This window comes from Ricinus communis, chromosome 1, assembly GCF_019578655.1.
Source record: "Ricinus communis isolate WT05 ecotype wild-type chromosome 1, ASM1957865v1, whole genome shotgun sequence".
Lineage (NCBI taxonomy): Eukaryota > Viridiplantae > Streptophyta > Magnoliopsida > Malpighiales > Euphorbiaceae > Ricinus > Ricinus communis.
Window position 1 is genome coordinate 32,842,621 of NC_063256.1, and position 24,903 is coordinate 32,867,523.

Sequence of the window (24,903 nt, forward strand, 5' to 3'; positions counted from 1 at the left end):
CTAAGATGAAGCAGTTATTGAGACAATCTATTAAACCATGCTCTAGCAGCTTGTTTAAGCCCATAAAGTGATTTATGTAGTTTGCACACAAAGTCAGGCTTTTTTGAATCCTTGAAGCCGTGAGGTTGCTCCATGTAAATGGTTTCTTTAATGTATCCATGAAGAAAGGCATTCTTGACGTCCAGTTGTCTCAATTTCCAATTAGAAGTTGTAGCAATGATTAAGATAACTCGGATTGTAGTAGCTTTGACTACATGACTGTAAGTTTCATTGTAGTCAAGTACTTCAATTTGAGAGCAACCTTGATCGACAAGCCGAGCCTTGTAATGTTCTATAGTGCCATCTTTCTTGAATTTGATTCTGAATATCCATTTAGACCCAATTACATTAGTATCATGTGGTTTGGGAACTAATTGCCAAGTATGATTATCGTAGAGTGCTTGAATTTCTTGGTTCATGGCATCTTTCCAATGAGGTAATTATTGAGCAACTTTGTATGACTTTGGAATGTTCACATCACTACAGGCAAAAAGAACAAGATTATGTTGTTTAGATTGAATTTTTCCTGTTGCTTGAGCCAGGTCTAGATCTAATTGAGGATTTTGCCATAGCTTGGTACGAGTGATCATAGAGTGACCTTGAGGATGTGAAGTATCACCTGCACCAAATAAATCAAAAATTAAATTTTCATTTAAATCAGAGAGGTCATAATATAAAGATGGAGATTGAGCATGAGTTGAGGGATCAATATTAGGCTTATGATGGTTGAGATTGGAAGGAGCATCGACGTTGAGTCTTGAAGAGGTAGTGGAGCTAGTGATTGTATGCCCAAGCTGTTGATGAGGTCCCATTATTATATCATGTACATAATCATTTGTATTGGTAGGGAATGAATTGCTCAAAGATTGCAGAAGAGGTGAGGTGGGATCAGTGGTAGGGTTCAATAGGGTATTGTCAATTGCGCTTGCATGGGAAATGTGTATGATGGAGCATCGTGAATGATCGAAGGAATTGATTTTTTTAGCTTGTGAAGGGATAAAGATAGCAATGTTGTCATTTGCTACGTCATGATCACGTGCTAAAGGACTTGGTAAAGGCGTGGTCTGCTGCCTTTTCTCAACATGATGGTCATTAGGTGGCTGCTCTTTCTTAATGTAAGTAGTCTGAAACTGTTCAATATTATCTGGAAAGAAAGTAACTTCCAATTCTTTTGGAGTGTTGTCATTCAGAGAAGGAGAGAAATGAACGCAACTTTCATCAAACACTACATGATGAGAAATATATACTTTATTTGTTAAAGGACATAAGCAACGATAACCTTTGTGAATAGAGCTATAACCAATAAAGATGCAAAGATACAATTTCTTGGCAATTTTATTTTTTCCTTGATCACGAAGATAAGGAAAGCACCTGCATCTGAAAATTCTCAAAATACTATAGTCAGGTTCATGATTAAATATCTTAAAATATGGAAAGTGCATTTTAAGAATAGATGAAGGCATGCGATTAATTAGAAAAACCGCGGTAAGAAACGCATCAACCCAATATTTAGTTGGCATATGAGCTTGAAACATAAGTGTTAAGCCAGTCTCCATAATATGATGATGCTTCCTTTCGGCAACTCCATTTTGTTGAGGAGTGTGAGGACAGGAGAATTGGTGATAAATGCTGATTAGAAAAATGACTTTCAAAGGCTTTGGAAGTGAATTCACCTCCACTAATTTTGAAAAATCTTGATTTTGCGCTCAAAAGAATTTTCTACTTGTTTTTGGAACTTAAGAAAAACTTCAAAAAAATCAGATTTTCATTTTAAAGGAAACATCCATGTGTAACGAGTACAATCATCGACAATGACAACATAATATTTAAAATCTTGGCAAGAAAGAATTGGGGCAGGTCCCCATAAATCACAATGTAATTTATCTAAAGGAAAATTGGCAATTGTATTGATAATGAAAATGGAAGTTTACAACTTTTTCCACTTTGGCAACTAACACAAATAGTTTTTGGTTGTTCCCATCTTGAAATATTAATCAAATTCTTGGAGTATAAAGCTTTTAAGGAATTAGAATGCAGATGTCCCATACGTTGATGCCAAACATTTTAAGAGACACCTTTGTAGGCAGCAAAGGCTTTATGATTTTTGTCTAAAGCATACAAGCCATTATACTTATAGCCTTTAGCAAGGACCTTTTCCTGGATCGTTAATGATGTGTGTAGTGGCTCTTGTGTTAGCATAAAGATTTGGGTCATCACCTTGAGTTATATTTATAACTACCAAAGCCTTGTAGAGTTGGTCCTCCGGTTGAATGGAGTGATCGAAGCGACTCCAACATTCGATAGTAGAGTGGTTGAATTTACCATAAATTTGACATACAATGGTGGCCTTGTCTTGTTTGCTATTTTTATTATCAATGGGATTGCCATTGAGTTGTTCTCCATGGTTGGTAGTATTATAGTTAGTGCGAGAGCCATATCTCACTGCAGGATTGAATCCACGCCCACGATAATTGAATCTGCCTCCATTCCTACCATGACTTCTTCCTTTTTGAGCAACGTATGCTTGATTATGTCGAGGATCTTATTCAATGGTGTTGTTAAAGTTTAATTGTTCGTGAGCCTGAAGTGCCATAACAATCTGGTGAAATGAAGGATAAGGTGGTTTGGTAAGCATAGCAGTGCGAAAAATCTTGGTACTTATGAGCAAGGCCCCTTGCAAGTTGAAATACTTTCTTTATTTCATCAATTGGCTTCTTGATAGCAGCCAAGCTATCAAAAAGTCCTTTGAATTTCTTCACATATTTATTGATGGAAAGATTCCCTTTTTGTAAGGACATGAGAGTCTCATTTAAAATCATCTCCTTTTCCAGCGTAGGGAGAATTTATTGTTCTATCGACTTCCACACCTTGGCTGCTAAACCAACATCTTTAAGAGTAATGAATACTTTTGTTTCAATGTTTTTCATCAAGAAGGCAGTAAGAAGGCCATTATTCCTCTTCTATACGAGATAATTTGGATTAGTTTCAGTTTTGTCTTCTTTTGTGATCTGTTGTGAAGGTTCACTACCTTCAATAAGGTAGTGTCCCATGTAAATACTCTGAATGAGTGGTTCCATTTGTGAACGCCAAAGAAGAAAATTTGTGCTATCTAGTTTCAGAGATATTAGGCTTGAACATTAGTGAAGGGTCTGGAGCGAGAGTTCAATTTCATTATCTGTTTTGATAAGAGCAGTATTAGCCATGAGAATTGTTGTGAGTGAGCTACTTGCTGGCTCTGATACCATGAGAAAGTTAGAAGAAAAGAATAATTCTCATTCCAATGTCTTGTACAAGAAGTACATGCTGAACATATAGAGAAAGAAAATAAAAGAGACGTAATTGACTAACATTATTGCCTATTCCAGAGCTAAGAGATATGGTTATATTCCTTACTATATTTGAGAAGATTTGTTACAGATGGAAGGAGACGTTAGTTTAGAGAGATATATGGCCTTTATTGAGGGAACTATTGGTGTGTATATAGAAAGTGCAAGCTGTTAATAAGGATCGGCTTTAGTGGATTGTTGTTGACCTTCTTTAGATAGCTGCCCCTAGTTTGTGGAAATTTTTAAGCACTTATGAAATTAAATAAATTAAGACACCTCACAATATCAATGATATGGTAAAGGATATATTGATGAGCTATAGAAGCCACGCTCTATAAGCCGGGAAGGTTGCATAAATTTTAATTTGATGTAAGGACCACGCTTGATTGAATTTTTGAGTACTTCACATGCTCTAATTCTAAGCACTTCGCCTACTTTAATTTTGAGGACTTCGCCTGCTTTAATTTTTAGGACTTTGCCTGCTTTAATTTTGAGGACTTAGCTTGCTTTAACTTTGAGGACTTCGCTTACTTTAATTTTTGAGGACTTTGCTTACTTGATTGAATGACTATGTCTGTTGATTTGGGAAGCACACCCGTTGATTTGGGGACCACGCCTGTTGATTTGGGAACCATGCCCGATAATTTGGGAACCACGTTTGCTGATTGGGGGAACCACGCTCAATGATTTAGGAACCACATCCAATGATTTGAAGACCACATCCATCTAATTTAGGGACTACGTCCGTTAGACATTGATTTAGAGACTACGCTCATCACTCCTTGATAAATGCAATTTTGATTTATGGATTATGCCCGTCACACCTTGAAGACCACCCTTCAAGATAACTGTGAGTTGTAGAAGCTACGCTTTGTAAGCCCGAGTTGGTGTAGACTTTCTATTTGGCTTACTGTTGATTTAGGAGTTTCACTCGTTTTCTTGAAATTCTGGATAATGGGATCTTCCACCACTAATTGTTTGGAGTTTTCTGGTTGCCTTTCGCTTCGGGAAATAAAGAACTGTGATTTCCACCTTGGGATGAAGAATAATGATTTTCCCATTCCGAGTGCTGAATTGGTATGTGCTTTACTCTCTTGGATAACTTCCATTTTGGGATGTGAATTGATGATCTTCCACTTTGGAAGGTAAACTTGATAATCTTTGCTTCGAAAAGCAAACTTGAGTGTAGATTGAGCATTTTCTTTTCTTCACTTTCCTCTTACAAGTATATAGAAATCACATCAAGTAAAATTAGTGAAGGTGCATGATATGCATGTTATGTATGACATGTAATGCATTTCAAAAAATCATCCTTTAGTTTAGACATAGGCATTTTGGCGCCTATTAGTATCAATATTTCGAGAGTTCAATCGCACGCTCTTCGGGCACATGGCATGGAGCTTAATGGTCGATGTTGTAATTGATTCATATAAAAGATTAGAAAGTCACGGCGACGATAGGAAGTGCAAATCTAGAGATAATTCAAGCATGCGAGGACTGAATAATTTTGCCTAGGGGTTGTACTGATACTTGTGCAATGATAGTTGGCTTTGTCATAATCTCATGCAGATAGCAACCACATTCTTACTTTTACGCCTTAACTTTTGCCTAAGCCGCCCTTTAAGGTTTTCAATTTAGCAGGCTAATATCTTAACTTTTACCTAAGCTGCCCTTTTGGGTTTTCAACTTAGCAGACTTCATTTTTTATTTAAGCCACCCTTTTAGATTTTGAACTTAGCATTTTATTTTCTTACTGTTACACCTTAACTTTTGCCAAAGCTGCCCTTTCAGGTTTTCGACTTAGCAGGCTTTTCTCTTGTTTTTCTTTCTTTTTCAACATTCAATTGATTGAGAATTGTGAACTGAAGCACTTGTACTCCCTTTTGTCACACTTCCAAATGATTCACTAATTCTCAAGATTTCCTCTGAGATAAGATTTCTTGAATTAAAGCTAAAAAACTCTGGCTCTACTGATTAATTGAGCGTGACGTCAAGATTGATGAAGAATTAAGTGCTATAAAATCTTGAGTTTTTTTAAAAGAGAATTAAAGAGAATAATATTGCTTCTATTTAGATCTCATAGATTTTGCATCTTATGTTATTTTTCTTTCTAGTAGCGTGTAAGCAATAAAAATTGATGTACATGTTTGACAAAAATTTTAATCAAATTTTGTTCATTTAATACGGGCATAAACTGATACATTTTCTATTTTACATAATACTACTCTTGTTATCAACTAGTCCATTCGAATTTCTTAGTTGTATATTTTCTCCTCTTTATTTTCTTAACTTTTGCGTGACTAGCCTATACAGGTCTTCTAATCAGCAAGAGTTATTTTTCTTTTTATTCTTTATTTTTTTCAAATATAGTATGTGACATGGTCTTAATTGACTTGTGAACTTATTGCTCCCAGGATTTGAACTCTTTTTAGCATCTTCGGCTTAATTTTTTCTTTCTTTGATATGAAAGTTTTCAGCTTAATCTAAAATTTCTTTTAGAGTTAGATGTAATCAAACTTGCATATTTTAGGTTTAGAGTACTAATCTTTAATCTATTCTAATCTTCGGAGGTCCTTATTTCAAGACTGTAATGAGGGATGGACTTGGCCTTCTTGCTTGCCCCCAATGTGTTGAATGACTACACTACCTTGAATTCAATCTTGTGTGTCAAATATTATCTCCTTTTTCTTTTTCTTTTTTCTACTCTCTCACTTTTCTCTCTTTAAGAGTTATATTATGTGTAGTAGAAATGTATATGAGATTATTATTTGTGCCTAAATTAAATAAATAAATTTAAATAGAATTAATTTCAAATATACTCATGTAATAATCATCACAATGCACAATTCCATTAAGATAAATATTATAAAAGAAGTAAAATCATATCATTATTCTAAAACAAATTGATAGTTGAATCTTACGAAGCTTCATCATATTCAGATGCTAGGTTCTTAATTTCTCTAGCTTGATAGTTTTCCATGTACCCTCTGGCTGTAGCATTTTCAATTTCTTCTACTTGTAAACTATCATCATACGCCCGCAAAGGTCTTAGGATTCATCATTTGTAGCTTGTCTACCCAAGATGGGAGAACATTTCAAATTACTATTCGAACTTGATCCTTCTTCAAAGGCTTGTTCTTTATTAACCCTACTTTATTTCTCCATCTAGTCAAGGAGTTAGAAAAGGACTCATTGAGCTTTTCCTTTGTCGATTCCAAATCCTTGATATAGACTTCTAGGTGAGCATTATAGTCATATTGTTGCATAAAAACATCATAAAGCTTTCTCCAATCTGACTTGATGGGCCTTTCCAAGCCATAGTATCAGTTCACAACTAGCCTTTTTAATTAGAGTACAAATAACTTGATGATTTGGGTCTTAGCTAAATGAGTAGTACTCATATGATAGTAGCATATTGCTTTATATGCACCTTTGGATCTCCGGTCCCATTGAACTTTTGCATTTCATGCATATGAAATTTAGGAGGCAACTTGTCTTCTCGAATCAGCATCAGTTCATCGAAATCAAAGGTTGAATCTAAACCTTGATCTTTCAGCATATCTTGCATCTTGTCGATTCTTTTAGTCAGATTCTACACCATCTCAGATTCCATAACAGCTTTTGCAGCAAGAGTAAACTCTTTCTTAGCTTGTTCTAGCCTATAGTCATCTAAATTCTAAAGGTGTTCACCACGTGCTTTTTCATCACGAGTAGTAGTCTTTTGGAGAGTTTGTTTTTCAAAAATCTCACCCAAAGATTGCTAAAGTTCCTCTCAGATTATAATTCTTAGGTCAGCCATGATTACAGTCTTAATAGCATCAATATCTTGCTTGTGAACCATTTTTTAAAGTAGTGGCTTCTTAGGCTCTTACCTTTCTTTTTCTATCTAAACTAAGGACGATAATCTAAAATGGCTTCAAAATAAGGAGTTAGAGTGATGCATGAGATGTATGGTGTCACGACCCGTTCTGTGGGCTCGTGATCGGCACTAGGGAATGGGTAGGCTTAAGGCCACTGAATCCCGTAGTAAGCCTTACAAACCAATAATTCAAATAAACAGTTAATAAAATATAATTAATCATGACTGACATGCCATAAATAATTCTATATGGTCTTCATAACATCCCACGTCCAACATAGACCAGAATAATCACAACAATTTAAAAGTTCTCTACTGCGGATAGTCTAGAGTAAATAATAACAGAAGTATGGAAGTATAGGTTATTTACAAAAAAGTCCGAAGGAGAAGAAGTCGGACTATCAAAATGCAGGATGGCGAAGAACTCTAACTGTCACCTGAAAAATAAAACTGAGACTGTCAGTCTCGGGAGTGAGTTAAAATCAAATAATCTTGTGACTATTGCAGTCTTCTCAGAAAATAATAATTATTACAATCAGTATAACATACCATGTACATCAAATATGAGTCATATTATAATCAATACCATAATCTTAAAAATAAAATATATTTTAACATTTGTAGGACGAGTGGCTCAGTAGAACCCTAACCCAAATTACTAGCAGCCTTTCGGCTCTCTTAATTCCAACAGGTCTGGCGCCCAAAGAGCGAAGCTCGACCAGGATCCTTACATCCAGCCTGAACACTTGATTCCCAGCTAAGCCGGCGCCTAGAGAGCATTGCTCTACCAGGGACCTTTCTCTAGCAATCAACTTTCACAGCCCAGAGAGTTATACTCGACCAGGGCAAAAATCCATAATTACCTTGTTATATATCTTTAATCATTACCGGTGCGCACGCGGTCCTGATGTAATCCATCAGGTGGCATGTTCTACTAAAGACAGATAACAATATCATAAATCAACATATATAATAATAATCATAGTCTAACAAAATCATTCAACACATATCAAAATAAAGATTTAGAAATTTGGGGAAAGCAAACATGCAATTTGGGTGTAGAAATAATAATAATGATTGTATTAATATAACATTAATTATCAAAATAACGATATAATATTACTAATAATAATATTAAAATTATTCTCAGTAATTAATAATTAAATGAAATTATTTATATTGCAATACTAATAATAATATTAAACATAATTTCTAAAGTAGCATATTAAATTTAGACTTGGCAATAGTGCAGAGATTATGTGACTTTAACTCACAGTTCTAACGTGTTCTGCAGTCCGCTCCTATGCCTCAGGTGGAGCTGGCGGGAAGGCTGGATTATCTAGTCACGAAAAAAAAATTTTAATTAATAGACATTCTTAAATTTTTCCTAGACCTAGACTCCTAGGGTAGACTGCCTAAAATTAAATTAGACTCGAGAAATTTGTCAAAAATTCTACAGAACTTTCCTTAAATTACGGATATTTACCCCACGTAAAACGGGTCCAGAATCTGCCAAAGACACATTAAATATGCTGGAATTAAATAACAGGAGCCGGGCCACAAGAACTGCATTATTATTTTCCCAACTCCGCAACACCACAACACAATTAATTAAATTCAATTTATTTTTTAAACTAGCCATCACAAGCAATTAGTAGCCACAATAATTTTCTAATATTACAACATAATTTTCAAAGTCTAAATAAAATTATACCGAGTCAAATTTGTAATATTTCGCCCGTCCGGAAGACACCAGGGTCCGAAAGCCAGTCCTGCCAATGGTGTCGGAATTCGAATCCGGAAGCGCCTACACGAAGCTCGAGTTGCGGGGAGTTCGGAAGTACAAGAATTTCGGTCGGAAAGTGGCCGGAAGGTGCCGAATCAGGGCCAGAAAAGTGCTGCTCCGGCGACACTTCCCGAGGCTGCCGGCGACAATTTTCCAGAGGGGGAGAGTCGTTTCCAGGGTTTTCGGGGGTAGAGTGTTTGTTTCCAGTATCGGATACCCGAAAACACGTTGGGAGGCAGCCTCCTCACACTTGTCGACCCCGGCGGAAAGGAAGGAAGGAGAAGGGGGAGCTGCTAAGCGGCAGGAGGGGAGGAGAGCGTTGGTGGCGGCACGCAGGCGGCGGGAAAGGTAGGGCTACCGGCGGAAAGGAGAAGAAAAAGGGGGAGGAAAAGAGGAAGATGGAAGAAGGAAAAGAGGAGGGAGAGGGGGAAAGGAAAGGGAGAAAATAGAGGAAAAGGGGAGGGGAAAGAAAAAGAAGAAGAAAAATAATATTTTTTTTGTATATTATTATTATTATTATTATTATTATTATGTAAAAAGAAAATACTGGATATTACGTATAGTATGCATGATGCATGTGAGATGTAAAAAAGATAAAGATTAGAAAACACAAAGGCAAAATATAGTACAACCATCATTCCAACCTTATTACTCCCATATACAGTTTAAGGTGAGTCTTTCTTCCTTAAGATTTTCGGGCCTAGATAAACAAAATGATATTTTCCAATACAAAAGTAAAGCCTATATATTTTTGGGCTCAAGGATCCTTCAAGTTGTGGGCTTAAACTCTTTAAGGGAAAATATCTCACATAATAAGCAATGGATACCTAAGGAGATTTATACTGTCATTACCATAGGATGAGTCTCAGGTAAGGATAAAAGGCTCCCATAAGTAAGAGATATCCTTCCTTTGCTCGCCGCTCACTCAAGGGTCCATGCGATGAAGGAAATTTATTTATTACTTGTGAATGATGATTAGCCAGTGTCATAATTCCAAGGTTTGAGTGGAACCAAAGAACTACTAACCGACGCTATCGGGGTTATAAGGACCAAAATGCATAATGTGTTAAAATATTGTACTGATGCAAGAATATACTGTTAAATGATAAAATTGAAAATAAGGATACACTTGAATCAACATCTTTTATCCCTAGTGGAGTCATCACTGTGGGCGGTAGTCTCGGACAAGAACCCAAGTGTCTCTAGCGACTCTGACACTGCAAGGTTTTTCAACCTAATTAGGAACACGCTAACTAGTTAAAGAGACTAGCGCGGAGAAAGTGAGTTGCCACCCAAGTAATTCTTTAAGACACTTTTACTAATTGAGTGGCGTTCTAGATTCCATAAGGAAGCTTCACCACATCTAGAGATTGGTCTAGAAGCCAACTTCTTTATTTGTATATCCTTAGTTTCAATTTTATTATTTAATGTCTTATTCCCTATAAACACTGAATAATATTTCTACATGTCACGCACTACAACATGTGATGTCCTCCTAAGTCTAGCCAATTTTATTTAAGCTCAAACTTTATCTAATTTTGTTTGCATACTTAACTATTTAATTATATTAAAACGCCCACTTAGTCTAGTCCAATTACAAGTTATGCACTTAATTTTCAGCTTTTAAACCTAAATGGACTACTTTTTATGCTACCCAGTTGAATTATTCTTATTCTAATATGACCCATTTAACTAATTAAAGCATGATAAAACCCACTAAGTCTATATAGATTTTAGTTTTTGGTCCATTTTACCATCCTTTAATCTAATAGACTTCAACTTTCATGTCAGGTCCAATTTTTAGCCCGATGTCTATGTATCCAGTTTTAATTAGGCAATCAAACATCAAATATTTGATGTAAAGTAAAAATAAAATGCAGAAAAATTAAATCTAGCTATTACAACCCCATACAACTAAAAAATAAAAAGAATGCATAAAAAGAAGTTAGAGTGTATAAAAATTAAAAAAAAGGATAAAATTGGTGCAGAGCCAATCGGTTTAGGTCACAAAGCCAATCATCCCTAAAGCTTGGTCAGGTCGGTTCTGTAACTTCTCTTTAAATCATACCCATAAACTAATTCCACATGCACAGAAGACAAAAATCAATTAAAAATAAAATAAAAGGCATAAAACGAATTAAAATAGACGAAGGCACATAGAATCATACAATAAGAAAACCTCTCATGGCAGATTTTAGATTCAAACATGTAACCCTATAAATCTAATATGATCTCAAAATCATTTAGAAAAACATGAATCTAACATATCACCTTAATCATTTTACTAATTAGATTCAAAATCCAATAAAAACATATGATCAGATTCAAAACTCTATACAAATTATGTTATTAGATTCATAATCCAGCATGCATAAAAATTATAGAAACATATAAAATTATTGAAAACCCTAGATTTAATCATATAAGGCATATAAATCATTTGAAATCAATTCTAACATATTTGTAGAATCATAAAAATAAAAGAACCAGTAAAGAGGAAAGAGATTTTGATGATGCTGGATTCGGGGAAATCTTTAAGTTGTCATCGTATATTGCTGATCTGCATCTCTAGAGATAATGAGTAAGTTGACTTAAGGATCAAATCATAATCCGATGTTGTATAGGGTTGAGAAAATCTTATATTGTTTAAGAAAATTTTTTTTTAATTTAAAGCTCTTTTTTAGTGACTTGCTCTATAGTTACTAAAAAAGACCATTTATTTGAATGAACGTAAGTTTTTTTTTATAGTATTTTTAGTAACAGTGGCCTACAATCAATGTGGCTCCAACTAACCTTAAACTTAGGTCTTAATAATGCATTTATAGAGGTAAGATTTTTAGAAAATCCTAAGGCAATATATAAGCTCTCCTTGATTTAAATTTAAAAGAAAATATTTTTCTTTATCAGTTATTAATATTCAATAAAGTAAGATTTTTTAAATGAAATCTTTTAAAATTTTAATAATTATCATTAAAAAATTTCTAAAAAATTCTTTTATCAATTTTGACAAAGTCAAAATATATGTAAAACAATGTGAGATTCGAAAAATAAATCAATCGGAACTATGTAGAGCCGATTCGATCATATGCAGAGTCGATTGGCTTTAAAGAGTAAAAAGAATTAGAAAATTTTACATTTTAGTCCCTAAACTTGCGAAATCTTTTGTTTCACCTCTCAAACTTAAATTTTTTAGCAATTGAATTCAAACTGATTCTAAAAAAGCAATTTTAATTCAATTATTCTCAAACCTAATTGAGATTCGATTATCTCAACCTCCCGAGATTAGAAAAAGATAAACTTTTATTATTGAATTTTCTATAATTTTTTCGATATTTGGATCCAGAAATGGATCTTTGATAATAAATCGTTGTTAAACTATTATCTTTATTTCAGTTTTAATATATATATATATATATATATATATATATATATATATATATAACTTTTATTATCATTTATATTATAAAATTTATGTTTTAAAATTAACAAAGTAAAAGATAATTGCATAAAATACCATAAATAATACCATTGATATATATAATATTCAACAAAACATTATTTGAAAAAATACAATATATATTTAGACACTTGAATTTTATTATTTAGTTATTTTAATATCTTAACTTTCAATTTCATCTAACAAACTATTAAATTTTATTTTTATAACCTATTAAACACTTTTAATTTTTATTTTAATGTAACAAACAATTAAATTTTATTTAATGGTAACATTAAAACACCTTATGCATAATATACGTGCACATACTAAATAAAGCCATATATCAAAAAATATTTAAATATTATAAAAATATAAATTGAAATATTTGTTAAATTAAAGTGTTAAAATGAATAATTATTTAAAATTTAAATGTATAAATATGCATTTAATCTAAAAAAATGTTTAACCAAGAAAGAGAATCTTCGAGAGGGCCATTCTGGTATTCCGGAGGGAAATATAACAACCACAAAATTAAACGGTCTTTCTCTCTCTCTCCTCTTGTTGACACTCATAGCTCTCACTTCTGCTCTTCTCATCCTTTAATGGCTTGCAAACTCTTCTTCGCTCCCATTCCCAACTGTCCCCTCTCACATACAAAATTATCAAAATTCCCACAAAGAATCCCACTTCATTTTCTTCCACCATTCAATATCTCTTCTGGGTATCACTCTTCTTCAAGAACGGTACAATCAGTATCATCATCATCATCATCTTCTTCTTCTTCTTCGTCGTTAGTTGTTCATGCTCTAAAAGAAGAAGTGATTCAGTCACCAAATTCAGAGGCTACCTATGATTCCATAACTACACCTCCTTCTTCCTCGAAGCTCGTTCTTGTCATTGGTGGCTCTGGTGGCGTTGGTATTAACTCGCTTGCTCTTTACTCTCTTATATAAACAGTAAAAATACTTGTCCTTGTTTTTCTTTTGGTTGGAGAAGAGTTTGGGTGTGAATTGTTTGTTAGATTAAATATTGGCGGTGACATATGTGGATATGAAATACATTAAGGAATTTGTACATGCGATTGTTTTGATTATGGTGATGTTTACGATGAACTTAATTTAATGAAATTGTGAATATAATTACTATGCCCATATGTGTGCTTATCATTGGAAAAATATGGTAAATCCACAATTTGCTTTGTCTTCCATGTTTGATGCATATCCTGGTTTAACATGTGTTGGAATTCCTGGAGAAATTGCATTAGTGGACATGGGTTGATTTGCTGTTTGCATATTTATGCATAATACAAAAGCTGTTATTGATGCTTTGCTTATAAGGAAACACTTGTGACTTGGTGAGAAAGGAATGATCCGCTTCCTGGTTATGCCATTCATCCATTCCTCATATTGTACTTATCCTTCAGGTTCTTGCCAAGTACCAAAAGGGCAGCCAGAAAAGCTTTTAGTCCTAACTTCTTTACTGTAGTACCCTATCGGGTAATGCACTGCTTGCATACAGCCATGATTTCTTGGCCAGTGAATTTTTTCATCCAAACAGTTTCCATGAGGCTTCTTTGTGTATAAATCTATCTTTTTTGTACACAATTTGCATGCTTTGTTAAAATACATGATACATATACTGGATGTAACCAGATTGCTTCATTAAAGCAACCAAGAAGGCGAACATTCATGGTTTCCTAATATGCCATAGGAGTTTCAACACCCTCCATGATAGTTCTCCTTGTTTCTTCTAATGTCAATTGTTTTATGATGTACGATATAATTTGATTTATGCAAGCATATAGTAGGTTTTCCTTTCTTCTCCAATAGATGTTGTGTATTAGATTACATCTGCTTCCTCAATTCAAGCTCTTGAATCTGTAGGCTATGAGGAATGAGGAAGAATTGAATTGAGAGTCCAAATGTTAGATGGCATGTAACTTTCTATTGCTTATGTACCTAAAACGTTCCTTAATCTTGCTATGTTAGTACTCTGCCTAGATACTTGGTTAGACCAGGACCGAGATGTCTTTAAAGCTTGGCCAATTGTTCTGTACTTGATTGAAGGTCTTAAGCTTCAATAAATTGGAAAAAAATTTCTTTATATCCATATGTATGTCAAGCTTTTCCATGATTCTTCTGAATGCGTCATCATCAAAACTTGTAATCCAAAAAGTGTATATTTTGATGAAATTTCTAGATGCTTACAATTGACTATATAGTCTGATGAATAGATTGGAACTCAGGGTCCCAAACAAGTATGATCCTGGTCTTATAATTATTTTTGAGTTATAATCAGAATTATTGTCCAGGACTTCTTTTAGTTTCTGCACTGTCTTTTTTGTTAATACCTTATCATCTTGCTCCGATCCGTTTGTGGTGCTATATAGGGACTAGAATGGGCATGTTTGACTAGTGGTTCTGAGGGTTCATGAGTTCTGTCATATCTAGACCTGTATTTGTCATATGTAGAGTTTAGTTTGCAAATGTGGATAACAGATCATTGCAATAATATTCTGCTTCTCTTGGTTCCTCTCTTGATAACATGAATTATTATTAGACTCTTAGTTCAGATGCATAAAGAATACATGAGCAGGAGGCATCCCGACTCTTTGAATTTCACTGGATAGCAAAAAGTTGCCTGATTCTACTACACCTATAAGAACATTGAGTTTAGGATTCATGGATTAATACTACTAGTTAAATCAGTTTATTTGGCATTTAGCTAGAACGGCAAATAAATTTGGGTTTACCAAAGTATATACTTGGCTCAATCAACAACCAGTTCATGATAGAGCTTAAAATTCTTGTTTAACTTCGATAGATGCTCTGATTTAGATTTAAATTGCAGATATTCCAATAAATTTGTTATTAAGGTTATTACTGTTGTAATAATTGAAAGTTTATCAGATTTTAAAAGGAAAACGTTTATGACCATACTCTTAAAATTATGTTAGACAAGATCTTAGATTGGTATGCAAGCTAACTAAACTCACTTGAGATTGCAAATACTCACTATGTGTCAGCCATCAGGTCTAATTTTATGCTACAACTAAATAATTTCAGAAGAAGAATACCATACCCCATGTTCGAAAGGTAGCTTGTTTATGAACAACACTGAAACTGAAATAAAAGTAATTAAAAATTTGTACTATACTGTAATCCAACTAATTAAGCATAAAAGCTCCCATATATATGGAAAATTACATCCTAATTCTGTGAGATCATATGCATACTATACCAAAATGTTCATAAGATATAGGGAATTTTGTGTTTGAGCAGTTATGAGTAACATAGCTCCATGAAATATATACATTTTTCTGATGAAGAGTCTCACAGCTTGGTTCCAGTAGACAAACAAATCGCTATTGCAAAACCTGTTTCTGATATGACATATGAAATTGACTGATTTCCTTCTTTGTCCTGCATCTGTTTATTTGACAGAAAAAACATGGTATTGAAACAATGCTTGTATAACCTGTTTTGATTTCTATTCTAGAATTCAACTGCATGGGGCTTCATAGTTCTTCTAAAGCTACCACCTATAATTCTTGTAGCTGACATTCATGTAATGATGTTAATCTCTTAATTTTTATGCAAGTGTGAATTAATTTCATGCTAAAATAGTAATATTTCATTTTTGCATGTTCATATTCTTCCTTTTGCTCCTTGCTTTATGGTATATTAGTTTCTTTCTTCATATTCAGGGCAGTTGGTAGTGGCATCATTGCTTAACCGGAATATCAAGTCCCGCTTGTTACTACGAGAACCTGCAAAGGCAACTGCCCTATTTGGCAAGCAAGACGAGGAGATGTTGCAGGTGCCCTTTTATCTTTTCATGCATAATTCATAATATCTATACCATTTTTCACAAAAAAATAAAAAAAAAATAAAACAGCAGAAACATTTTTCTTTCCTCAGGATATGAAACGTAATTATAAAGAGCTGTTACACTTGCTAGGTATTTGAGGGAGACACTCGCAACCCAGGGGATCTAGATCCATCTATTTTTAAGGTTTGTCTCGTCTTCATTTATCACTCCTAATTTATCTTTCTGAAGGACAGCTAGCTATATGACCAGCCTACCTACTATGTATTCTGAACTTTCCCTGCAGGGAATCACACATGTGATATGCTGCACTGGAACAACAGCCTTTCCTTCAAGGCGATGGAATGGAGATAATACACCAGAAAGAGTAGGTAAGAAATTTTTACTTGCAATTATTGGTACTGGAAATAGACACGAGTAATCTCTATTATTTTGCTGATAGTTTTATAAGCAGTAAATTACCTTCTTGCAATTTATTGAATGAAGAACAATGGATTTTGTAGGAATTCAGTCAACTTAATCTATTAGGCACCAGAATCCTGAAAGAAAAAATAGCAAGTGATCAGAACAAAGATCAACTTTCATCTTCATTTAGAATGAGCCAAACACATGATACTTGTTGTTGATCAATGAGTGGAAGTGGAAAGCTACTCTTAAAAGTTTAGTTCACTTTAAGAGAGAGAGAAGGAGATCACAAAAAAAATGCTTTGTATCATACATATGCATTATATACAAACACAATCAGCACAAAGTAATGGGCAAAATGGCATACGCCTTATTGGAACCAATATTCTTCTATTTAAAATAAATACGATAATAAATTAATGCATCTTTTTTACCTCCTATATGAGATATTCAGTATTTAAGTGTAGCAATCCAAGAATATGAGCACATTATGCTAGCAATTTGAGAATCTATTTCCATGGATATAAACCCATGTTTATGATACCAATTGAACTGACTGCATACCCATCTGTGGTTGATTTTTTAATGATGTGAGCTTTTGCAGTTGATTTCTAATTGATCAACCCTGAATGAGTTTATTATTTGAGACAAGCTTGAAAATTTTGTGAAGAACTATGTTTATTTGCAGTTTTTTGCAGTCCTGTTCACTATACCTCTAACTCTTGTTTCATTATCAGTATCATTGTCAAGGATCGTCTTCAAATACTGAAACGTAAACTATCAATGTGCCTTCTGCTCATGAAGATATTCTGAAAACACAATTTATATATACACACCTTTAATCCATTTGCTACTTTTGTTTCTCAATAGATTGGGAGGGTGTTAGAAATCTCATTTCTGCAATGCCTTCGACATTGAAGAGAGTCGTTCTTGTTTCATCAGTTGGTGTAACCAAGTTCAATGAACTGCCATGGAGGTAAGACTTGCTTATTTGGTTGTAACTGAACCTAGGACTTTTTTGTTTGAGATTAACAAAGGACTGGCAATCGTATTGCTGAAAGAAACAGACCACTATGTATCTGCTTATGGTGAATCTATCTATACATAATTGCATGGGAGAATAAAGAAAAGGGTTTGACAAATTTTGAGAGAGGGTATTTGCTCTTTGACACACGTAGATACTACTGTCTCAAAGAAGCACATTTTCTTTACCATTTTCTTTTTGACTTTTAAATTTGTCTAACAATCTCACAAAATGACATTGGCAACTGCTTTAAGCTTTTATTTTGGAGGGAAATGAAGAGATGGGAAAATTATTTTCCAACAATCTGGCTCAAGTGCAATTACGCCTGGACTAGTTGCCAAAGATGAGCCTACTCTTACAGCCCCATCACAAACATACGTATGCTTACTCTTTGAGGCCCTAGGTCAATAAAGGGGTCTAGGCTCTTCTGCTACCCCAAATTTAAGATCTTTAAATACAAGCCCAGGATCATCCGGCTGTTGGATCATCTTCAGCTCTGATACCATATAGAAACTTTATGAGCCTTAAGAGTGGTGGGTCAGATGATATCTGAGGCGCAGTATAAGTGGGGTTGGAACCCTACCTTGACAAAACTAATTGGCCCGGCTGTTGGACCATTTTCAGCTTTGATACCATATAGAAATTTTATGAGCCTTAAGAATGGTGGGCCAAATGATATCAGAGGCAGTAAGTGGGGTTGGAACCTTACCTTAACATGAACAGGTTGCAGCAGAATGAGTTCAGTGTGGCTTCCTAACAGTATTTTTCCAACAGAAATATTTTGACAAAATGTTGGCCCTAATAGAGTTTGTTTTCAGCTTTGTAATGATTTAGGTGGTGATATAGTTATAAGTATATGAATATGCATAGCATGAAGCTTTGAGATACAAATTTATCTGATAGCATGAACTGATATCTGCTTAAAGTGGTATTTGTTTAGTAATTTGATGACAATTTAAATGTCTAACCTGTAATGTAAAGACAGTTTTTTCCTGGGATGTTGGATCCCAAATTACATAGTATGGTTTCACACCTTTTTGATTCTGTTGCTTCAAACTATTTTTCTTGTTTATCTTCTTATGAAATCCTTCAAATTGCATGAATGTATTTTTGAACTGAATATGAACCTGTTGATTTTCCTGCTGGAATAAAACAAATGAAACCATACTACACCTCTGAGTTACTCGAATTAAATTGATTCATAATATTTCTTTGCAGCATTATGAATCTCTTTGGTGTTCTCAAGTATAAGAAGATGGGGGAGGATTTTGTTCGCCAGTCTGGTCTTCCTTTTACCATAATTAGGTCTGATAATAACTAACCTTTTGCTTGATTGTGGGATATAATAAAGTCATTCTAATAATTGTTGGAGAGACTTCAATTTTCTAGTACACATCTGTACCTTATTTTACATATGTTTACAGCACATTTATACATGTCTCAGAGCTGGTAGATTAACAGATGGACCTTACACATCATATGATCTAAATACCTTGCTCAAAGCTACTGCTGGCCAACGACGTGCTGTTGTTATTGATCAAGGTATAACAATTACAATTTATCTTCCAGAGTGAAAAAAGTTTGTAATGCACTTCTCTTTCTGTTTTTATTTCTCTGAGAATTACAGGGTCATGGAGCTGTAGTTTTGCAGCAGTTTTTTGAATATCAATTTTAGGGTTCTATATAGAATTTTGTGTCAATTCTAAACAAAAATATATATTCAAGAAATCGAAAAATATGTATATTTTTTTAGCTTAACGCTTAATTGAGTTGACTACAGAGTGTCGTTAGGGTGTGAGAACTTTATTTGAAAGAGTTGGAGATGGAAGTTATGCAATTTTCTTGAGAATTTGAGATGATTCTATTTCTTGTATCTTTTGTCTTAATGGGATTTCTATTTGTGTACTTAGGTGATAAACTTGTTGGAGAGGTCAGCAGACTTGTAGTGGCTGAAGCTTGCATACAGGCGTTGGATATAGAATTGACAGAAGGTCAAACTTATGAAATCAACTCAGTTGAGGTAAATTCATTAAATTAGTAGGTCACTTCTTGGGTTCTTCATTGTCGAATGCTGAAAACCATCCCCTTTGAGACATGATGCTGAACAGCAGTAGCATTCCTTCTAGATTTGTTTATGTTAGTCTAGGTTTTCATTTTAGCTTGTTCCAACTAGGTCTGCAAATGAACCAAGCTAGTTCAGGTTTGCTTAGTTTAGTAACCAAGCCTAAATTGTCGGGGCTCGAGAACTGGTTGTTTACTTAAACGAGTTGAGCTGAGCCAAAGAAAGCTATGTTTATTTACTGTTCACAAGCTTAAACTAGCCTAACTCGAGTCTAAGTTTTTATCAATAAATATGTTTGGTAAATAAAATCCTTCATGAAATTATTCAAAAAGAAATCAATAAACCTAATAGAATACACATATTAGTATGAATATTTCGTAGTGTCTATAATACTTATAATAAATTTACTAAATAAAATAGTTAATAACTAAAAATATTATAATAAATTTACTAAATAAAATAGTTAATAACTAAAAATATACTCGAGCAGTACCCCTTTTGGTAATAACTGCAACTAAAAATATATATAACAGGCATGCTTGAGTCGTTTCTTGATTTAAATTTTTGGCAAAAGCTATAATTGAGCCCCTAAACTTTAACCTTTTATGTAATTATGTCCCTTATGTTTAAAATGGTGAAATTGGGCCCTTTTACTATATGATTTGGTGTCATGAGCCTCTATCTTAACGCCCTTATAAAAGAATATTATTTTGACTTGATGCCGTTAGCTATATCATTTGAAAGATGAAATTTGTGTTATTCTTAGAAATTGAAGATCATAATCTCCAAATTCAACTGATACAATCAATACATATATGGTAAAATACAAGATCAAGAACTTACACTATATTAAGAACCCACTATGCATAAATATTGCTGTGTTTTTTCTTTTTTCTTTTTAAGAACCAAAGAAAGGAAAGAACAATAATGAAATTAAAAGTGAAGAAAGAGAGCAGGACTACCAAATCTAGAAAAAAAATCCACAAACCCGTTTACATAGATTCAACAATTAAGCAGAATCAAGTGAAATTGAATGAGTTAATCTGCTAAAAGGAACAAATGCATAGCAAAGCATATTTTGAGATTAGTTTAGTTAGGGTTAAAATTAGGGGGTTTCAGAGTTAGGGGTTTGAGAAAGTAAGTGATGGACTAGCTCTTTTACTAGATCTATGATTTTTTTGTTGATTTTCTTCTTCTATTGTTTCTTTTTATTTTGAGAAAGAGTTTGAAAAGAAAGAAAGAGAAAGAAGGGGGAAGAGAGAGTATAAGAATTGCTTTTGTTATTATTTATCTGTTAAAATTCGTATTGTTTAAAACATGATTCATGTGACTTGAGTAGCGAGTGCCAAACACGCCCAAATGTCTATTTAGTTAGAGGCACAAATACATCAAATTGTAAAGTTGAAGGGCCTAAACACATTGATTTAAACTTAAGCAGAAAATGGTAAAGTTCAGGGGCCAAATATGCTTTTTGCCCTAGTTTCTTTAGGTTCTAAGAAATTTGCGGATTAAGTTGAAATTGCTTACTGCTTATTTATTGCTCAATATTCTAGTTTTTTTGAGAAGTCAATACTTTGTTTTGGCTCCCCGAGATATATGAAAAGAAGGGTCTTGTGAGTAAATAGGCATGCATGATAACGCTCCATTTTTATTACTGCAACTGTGTTGTAAAGCAATACCTATCTTTGCCCTTTAACTTGTGTGACAATTTTCTGTGGCATCTGTGCATAATTACCAAAGGTTCTAGTAGCACACATGAATTGCACACACTTGTGTCTTTGCCAATTTTCTATTACTAAAGAATTAACTTAAATGTCTAACAAAAGGGTTTGTTAGAGAATTACAATAAGATTTTGTAATTACCTCAATAGTCAATCCCGTGGTGGGTTTTGATCTTTCAAGTGGTACTGTGGTAGTAGAACATAAGTTGAAATATTGCTTGATAAGCCAAGTCTAGGCAGTCCAATGCCTGCCTTTTAGGAAGTAAGAGGTTCATATTCTGAAAGCCCTCCACCCTATTTAAAAGAAATTTCTGTGTGAGAGGTTCAATGTGTATATACATACACATAAGGGTGCAACTTCTGAATTTACTCTCCTGAAGCTTATTACTTCATTTTGCTGAACTGAGATTGGTGCTTGGTGCTTGTGCAGGGTGAAGGCCCTGGAAGTGATCCACAGAAATGGAGAGATCTATTCCAAGCTGCCCAAACGCAATAATAGGTTATTATCCTATATAGAAAAATATTAGCATTATTTACTGAATTACTATACATTGTGTGCAGTTACAATTCATAAAATTTGAAACAATGCATACTTTCAAAGTTAGTCTGTATGTATATTCATGTAAACTATCAAAGTTGTATATGTCAATATATGAAATGTAGATTTCTTTATTCCATTACACTCCACAAAATCTGGCCAACATGAACTTAATGGCTAAACCTATGATATTCCTATAAAGGGTGACAAAATAATTCTAAACAGATAAACAAAGAAATCAATGGAGTCTGCCTATTGGGCAGAGCTCAACTGTATTGGAGTCGTCTTCAGGGCTGAAAAGTATTGAGTTTGAATCTCAGGAACCAATTAACTATTTTATTAAACGTAATGTCTTGCCAAAAAAAAAAACTATAGAATATCTTCCAATCCACCCAAAAAGAATCCCCAACCAAGAACTATTGAATCCTGAAAGAATTGAATAGAAAGTGTGCGGAAACTATCTATGGTACTTTTAAACTTGTGTTTCTGATTTTTCTCTCTTTTCACCTGGAGCTTCATCTCCTACATATTTCTTCCAGTACCAGTGGTTTTGGAAGAGAAGATATACTTCCTCTATAGGCACTTGCTTTGTTTCAGGCAAGAGAAGGTAGATAAAAACACCCATGAAGAACACCAAGGCGGCAAACAGCAAGAAAATCCAATATCGAAGATGACAAAGCGATGCAAGGAAGCATTGTGCTATCAAAGCTGTGAAGATCATGTTGACACAGACCACTATGCTCTGTCCAGCAGACCTTGTCTCCAAAGGAAAGAGTTCACTTGGAACTAGCCAACCTAGAGGACCCCAAGACCTTCCATAAGCCAATACAAACAAGCAGAGGATAATCACCAGGAAGAGGCCAATTTCTTTAGGGAGGGCTTTTCCTTGTCCAAACTTCAGGGCCAAGGTTATACCTGTTGCAACCTGAAGATCAAATAATTACATATTGAGCCGAAAAAGATGAGCAAACATAAATAGTAAACCTGCTGCAGGTAATAGTATATGTGAGTCTGAAGTTCAATGTCCAGACCCTGTTAAAGAAAGAGATAAAAGGAAAGGAAAGATTGAAGAGTAGGTTACCATATAGCAGAACATTTCAAAGCTAGCTTCAAGAAAGAATGCTCTTCTACCAAATCTATCAACGAGCCACATCGACATTAAAGCACCAAGAACAAGGCCTGCACTTGTTATGATAGATGAGTATAAAGATGCACCAGAACCAAAACCCAAGGTCTGAAAAAAGACAGGATTTCTAGTTAGAAATACTATATAATTTTTTATAATTAAGCAAATAAATTAATTAAATCACTAAAAAAATAAAAATAAATGCAATTCTTAAATTAAAATGAGTAAAAGCAGAAAAAAGTAATTAAACTATAAAGAAAAAAAATTATTCATGAACTTAAATAAGTAAATAAAGAAAAATAAAAATAAAAAGAAAATATATCAAATAGATAATAAGTTTAAGTTAAAATTTTGTAATATAGTAAGAAATACTATATGAAAGTGAGATAAAATTAATTAATTAATTAATTAAGATAATAATAAAAGAAGTACATATAAAAATTAAATTTTTAAAAATTGTTATCTTATAGATTAAAGGTGAAAAGAATTACTTTTATTAATTAATGTCATTTTTTAATAGTCCTATGTGGTAAACTATGGTTAAATATTTTTCTTATTTTTTTAATAATTTTATATGACAAGCTCTGGTTAAATTATTTTTTAATTATATATATATATATATATATATATATATATATATAATTAGATAATAAATTTTTGGATTTTTTTAAATTTAATAAATTCTTTCAAGATTTTTCTTCGATTGCAAACTAAGAATTTTTATTTATATTCTAATATTTGGCTAAAAGTTTGATCATTGAAACAGTTAATAATAATAATAATAATAATAATAATAATAATATAAAGAATAAGAAGAAGGAAATTGAAGAATTCATACTATAAAACTTTCAGATGAAAATACTAACATGAGTATCTTGATGCGCATCCAAGGGATAACCATGTTTGCCAAACCATGTAAATCACCTATTCTTATGTTTCATACTCTACTATGCATACGAATTCGTATAAAAATAGGATTATAGGTACTACTATATGAATAAAATTATATAATTAAATAAATAGTAGTGAAGCTATTATCTATTAAACATATTACTTTTTGGATTGCTTAGGAATTTGTATACAAATAGGATGCAGAATTGTTGTTAGTTAAGGGGTAATTACCTTTTGTGTTTTTTTTATATTATATTAGTTATTCATGATAGTTAAAAAAATATATTTTTATCTTTTATTTTGTAATTTTATACTAAAAATTTCTTTCGTTAGAACTTTGTTAGGAAATTGTTAATTAGGTTTGGTTTTATACTATTTTTTTTTTCTGTGTAATATACAAATTACTCCCTATATTTTATTTACTGCACTAAAATCTCCTTGCGTTTTGAAAATTAATATAAATAAGAATATAAATTGATAAAAGAAACATAATTTGATCCTCAAAATTTTTATCGAATTACAATTTTACTGTAATAAAATTAATAATAATAATACTATCCCTTTTATTTTAACAATTTAAAATTAAATTATATAAATTTTAAGCATTTTGATCAATATAAGTACTTTTAAGATATTTAAATTTTACTAGAATTTGACTATGCTAAAATTAGAGTAATTAAAAAATACTAATTAATTATTTTTGTACAAACACTAAAATCGATTTTTATATAAAAATTTAGACAAGAGGGTTTTAGTATAATAAATAAACTATAAGGGGCAATTTATATATTACACCAAAAGTTATGGGGAAAATAGTATAAAATCAGACCTAATTAACGTTTGTTTAACGAAAAAGATT

General features: G+C 33.1%; 2 protein-coding genes across 2 annotated transcripts; one reads left to right on the forward strand and one right to left on the reverse strand.

Moving 5' to 3' along the window:
- The first annotated feature begins 12,951 nt into the window (after positions 1-12,951).
- Positions 12,952-22,166, forward strand: LOC8261164 (sanguinarine reductase). Its single transcript, XM_048370405.1, has 9 exons — positions 12,952-13,367; positions 16,156-16,268; positions 16,410-16,463; positions 16,564-16,648; positions 17,553-17,658; positions 18,925-19,011; positions 19,151-19,248; positions 19,617-19,726; positions 21,920-22,166. Exons 1-9 carry the CDS (start codon positions 13,052-13,054, stop codon positions 21,983-21,985), a joined length of 1,035 nt encoding a protein of 344 aa, XP_048226362.1. The 5' UTR covers positions 12,952-13,051; the 3' UTR covers positions 21,986-22,166.
- Positions 22,167-22,191: 25 nt separating this feature from the next.
- On the reverse strand, positions 22,192-23,386 carry LOC8261165 (sugar transport protein 14). Its single transcript, XM_048370406.1, has 2 exons — positions 23,109-23,386; positions 22,192-22,952 (listed from the first exon to the last, which is right to left on the reverse strand). The coding sequence occupies exons 1-2, from the start codon at positions 23,184-23,186 to the stop codon at positions 22,500-22,502; spliced, it is 531 nt and encodes a 176-aa protein (XP_048226363.1). The 5' UTR covers positions 23,187-23,386; the 3' UTR covers positions 22,192-22,499.
- Between the last annotated feature and the right edge of the window lie 1,517 nt (positions 23,387-24,903).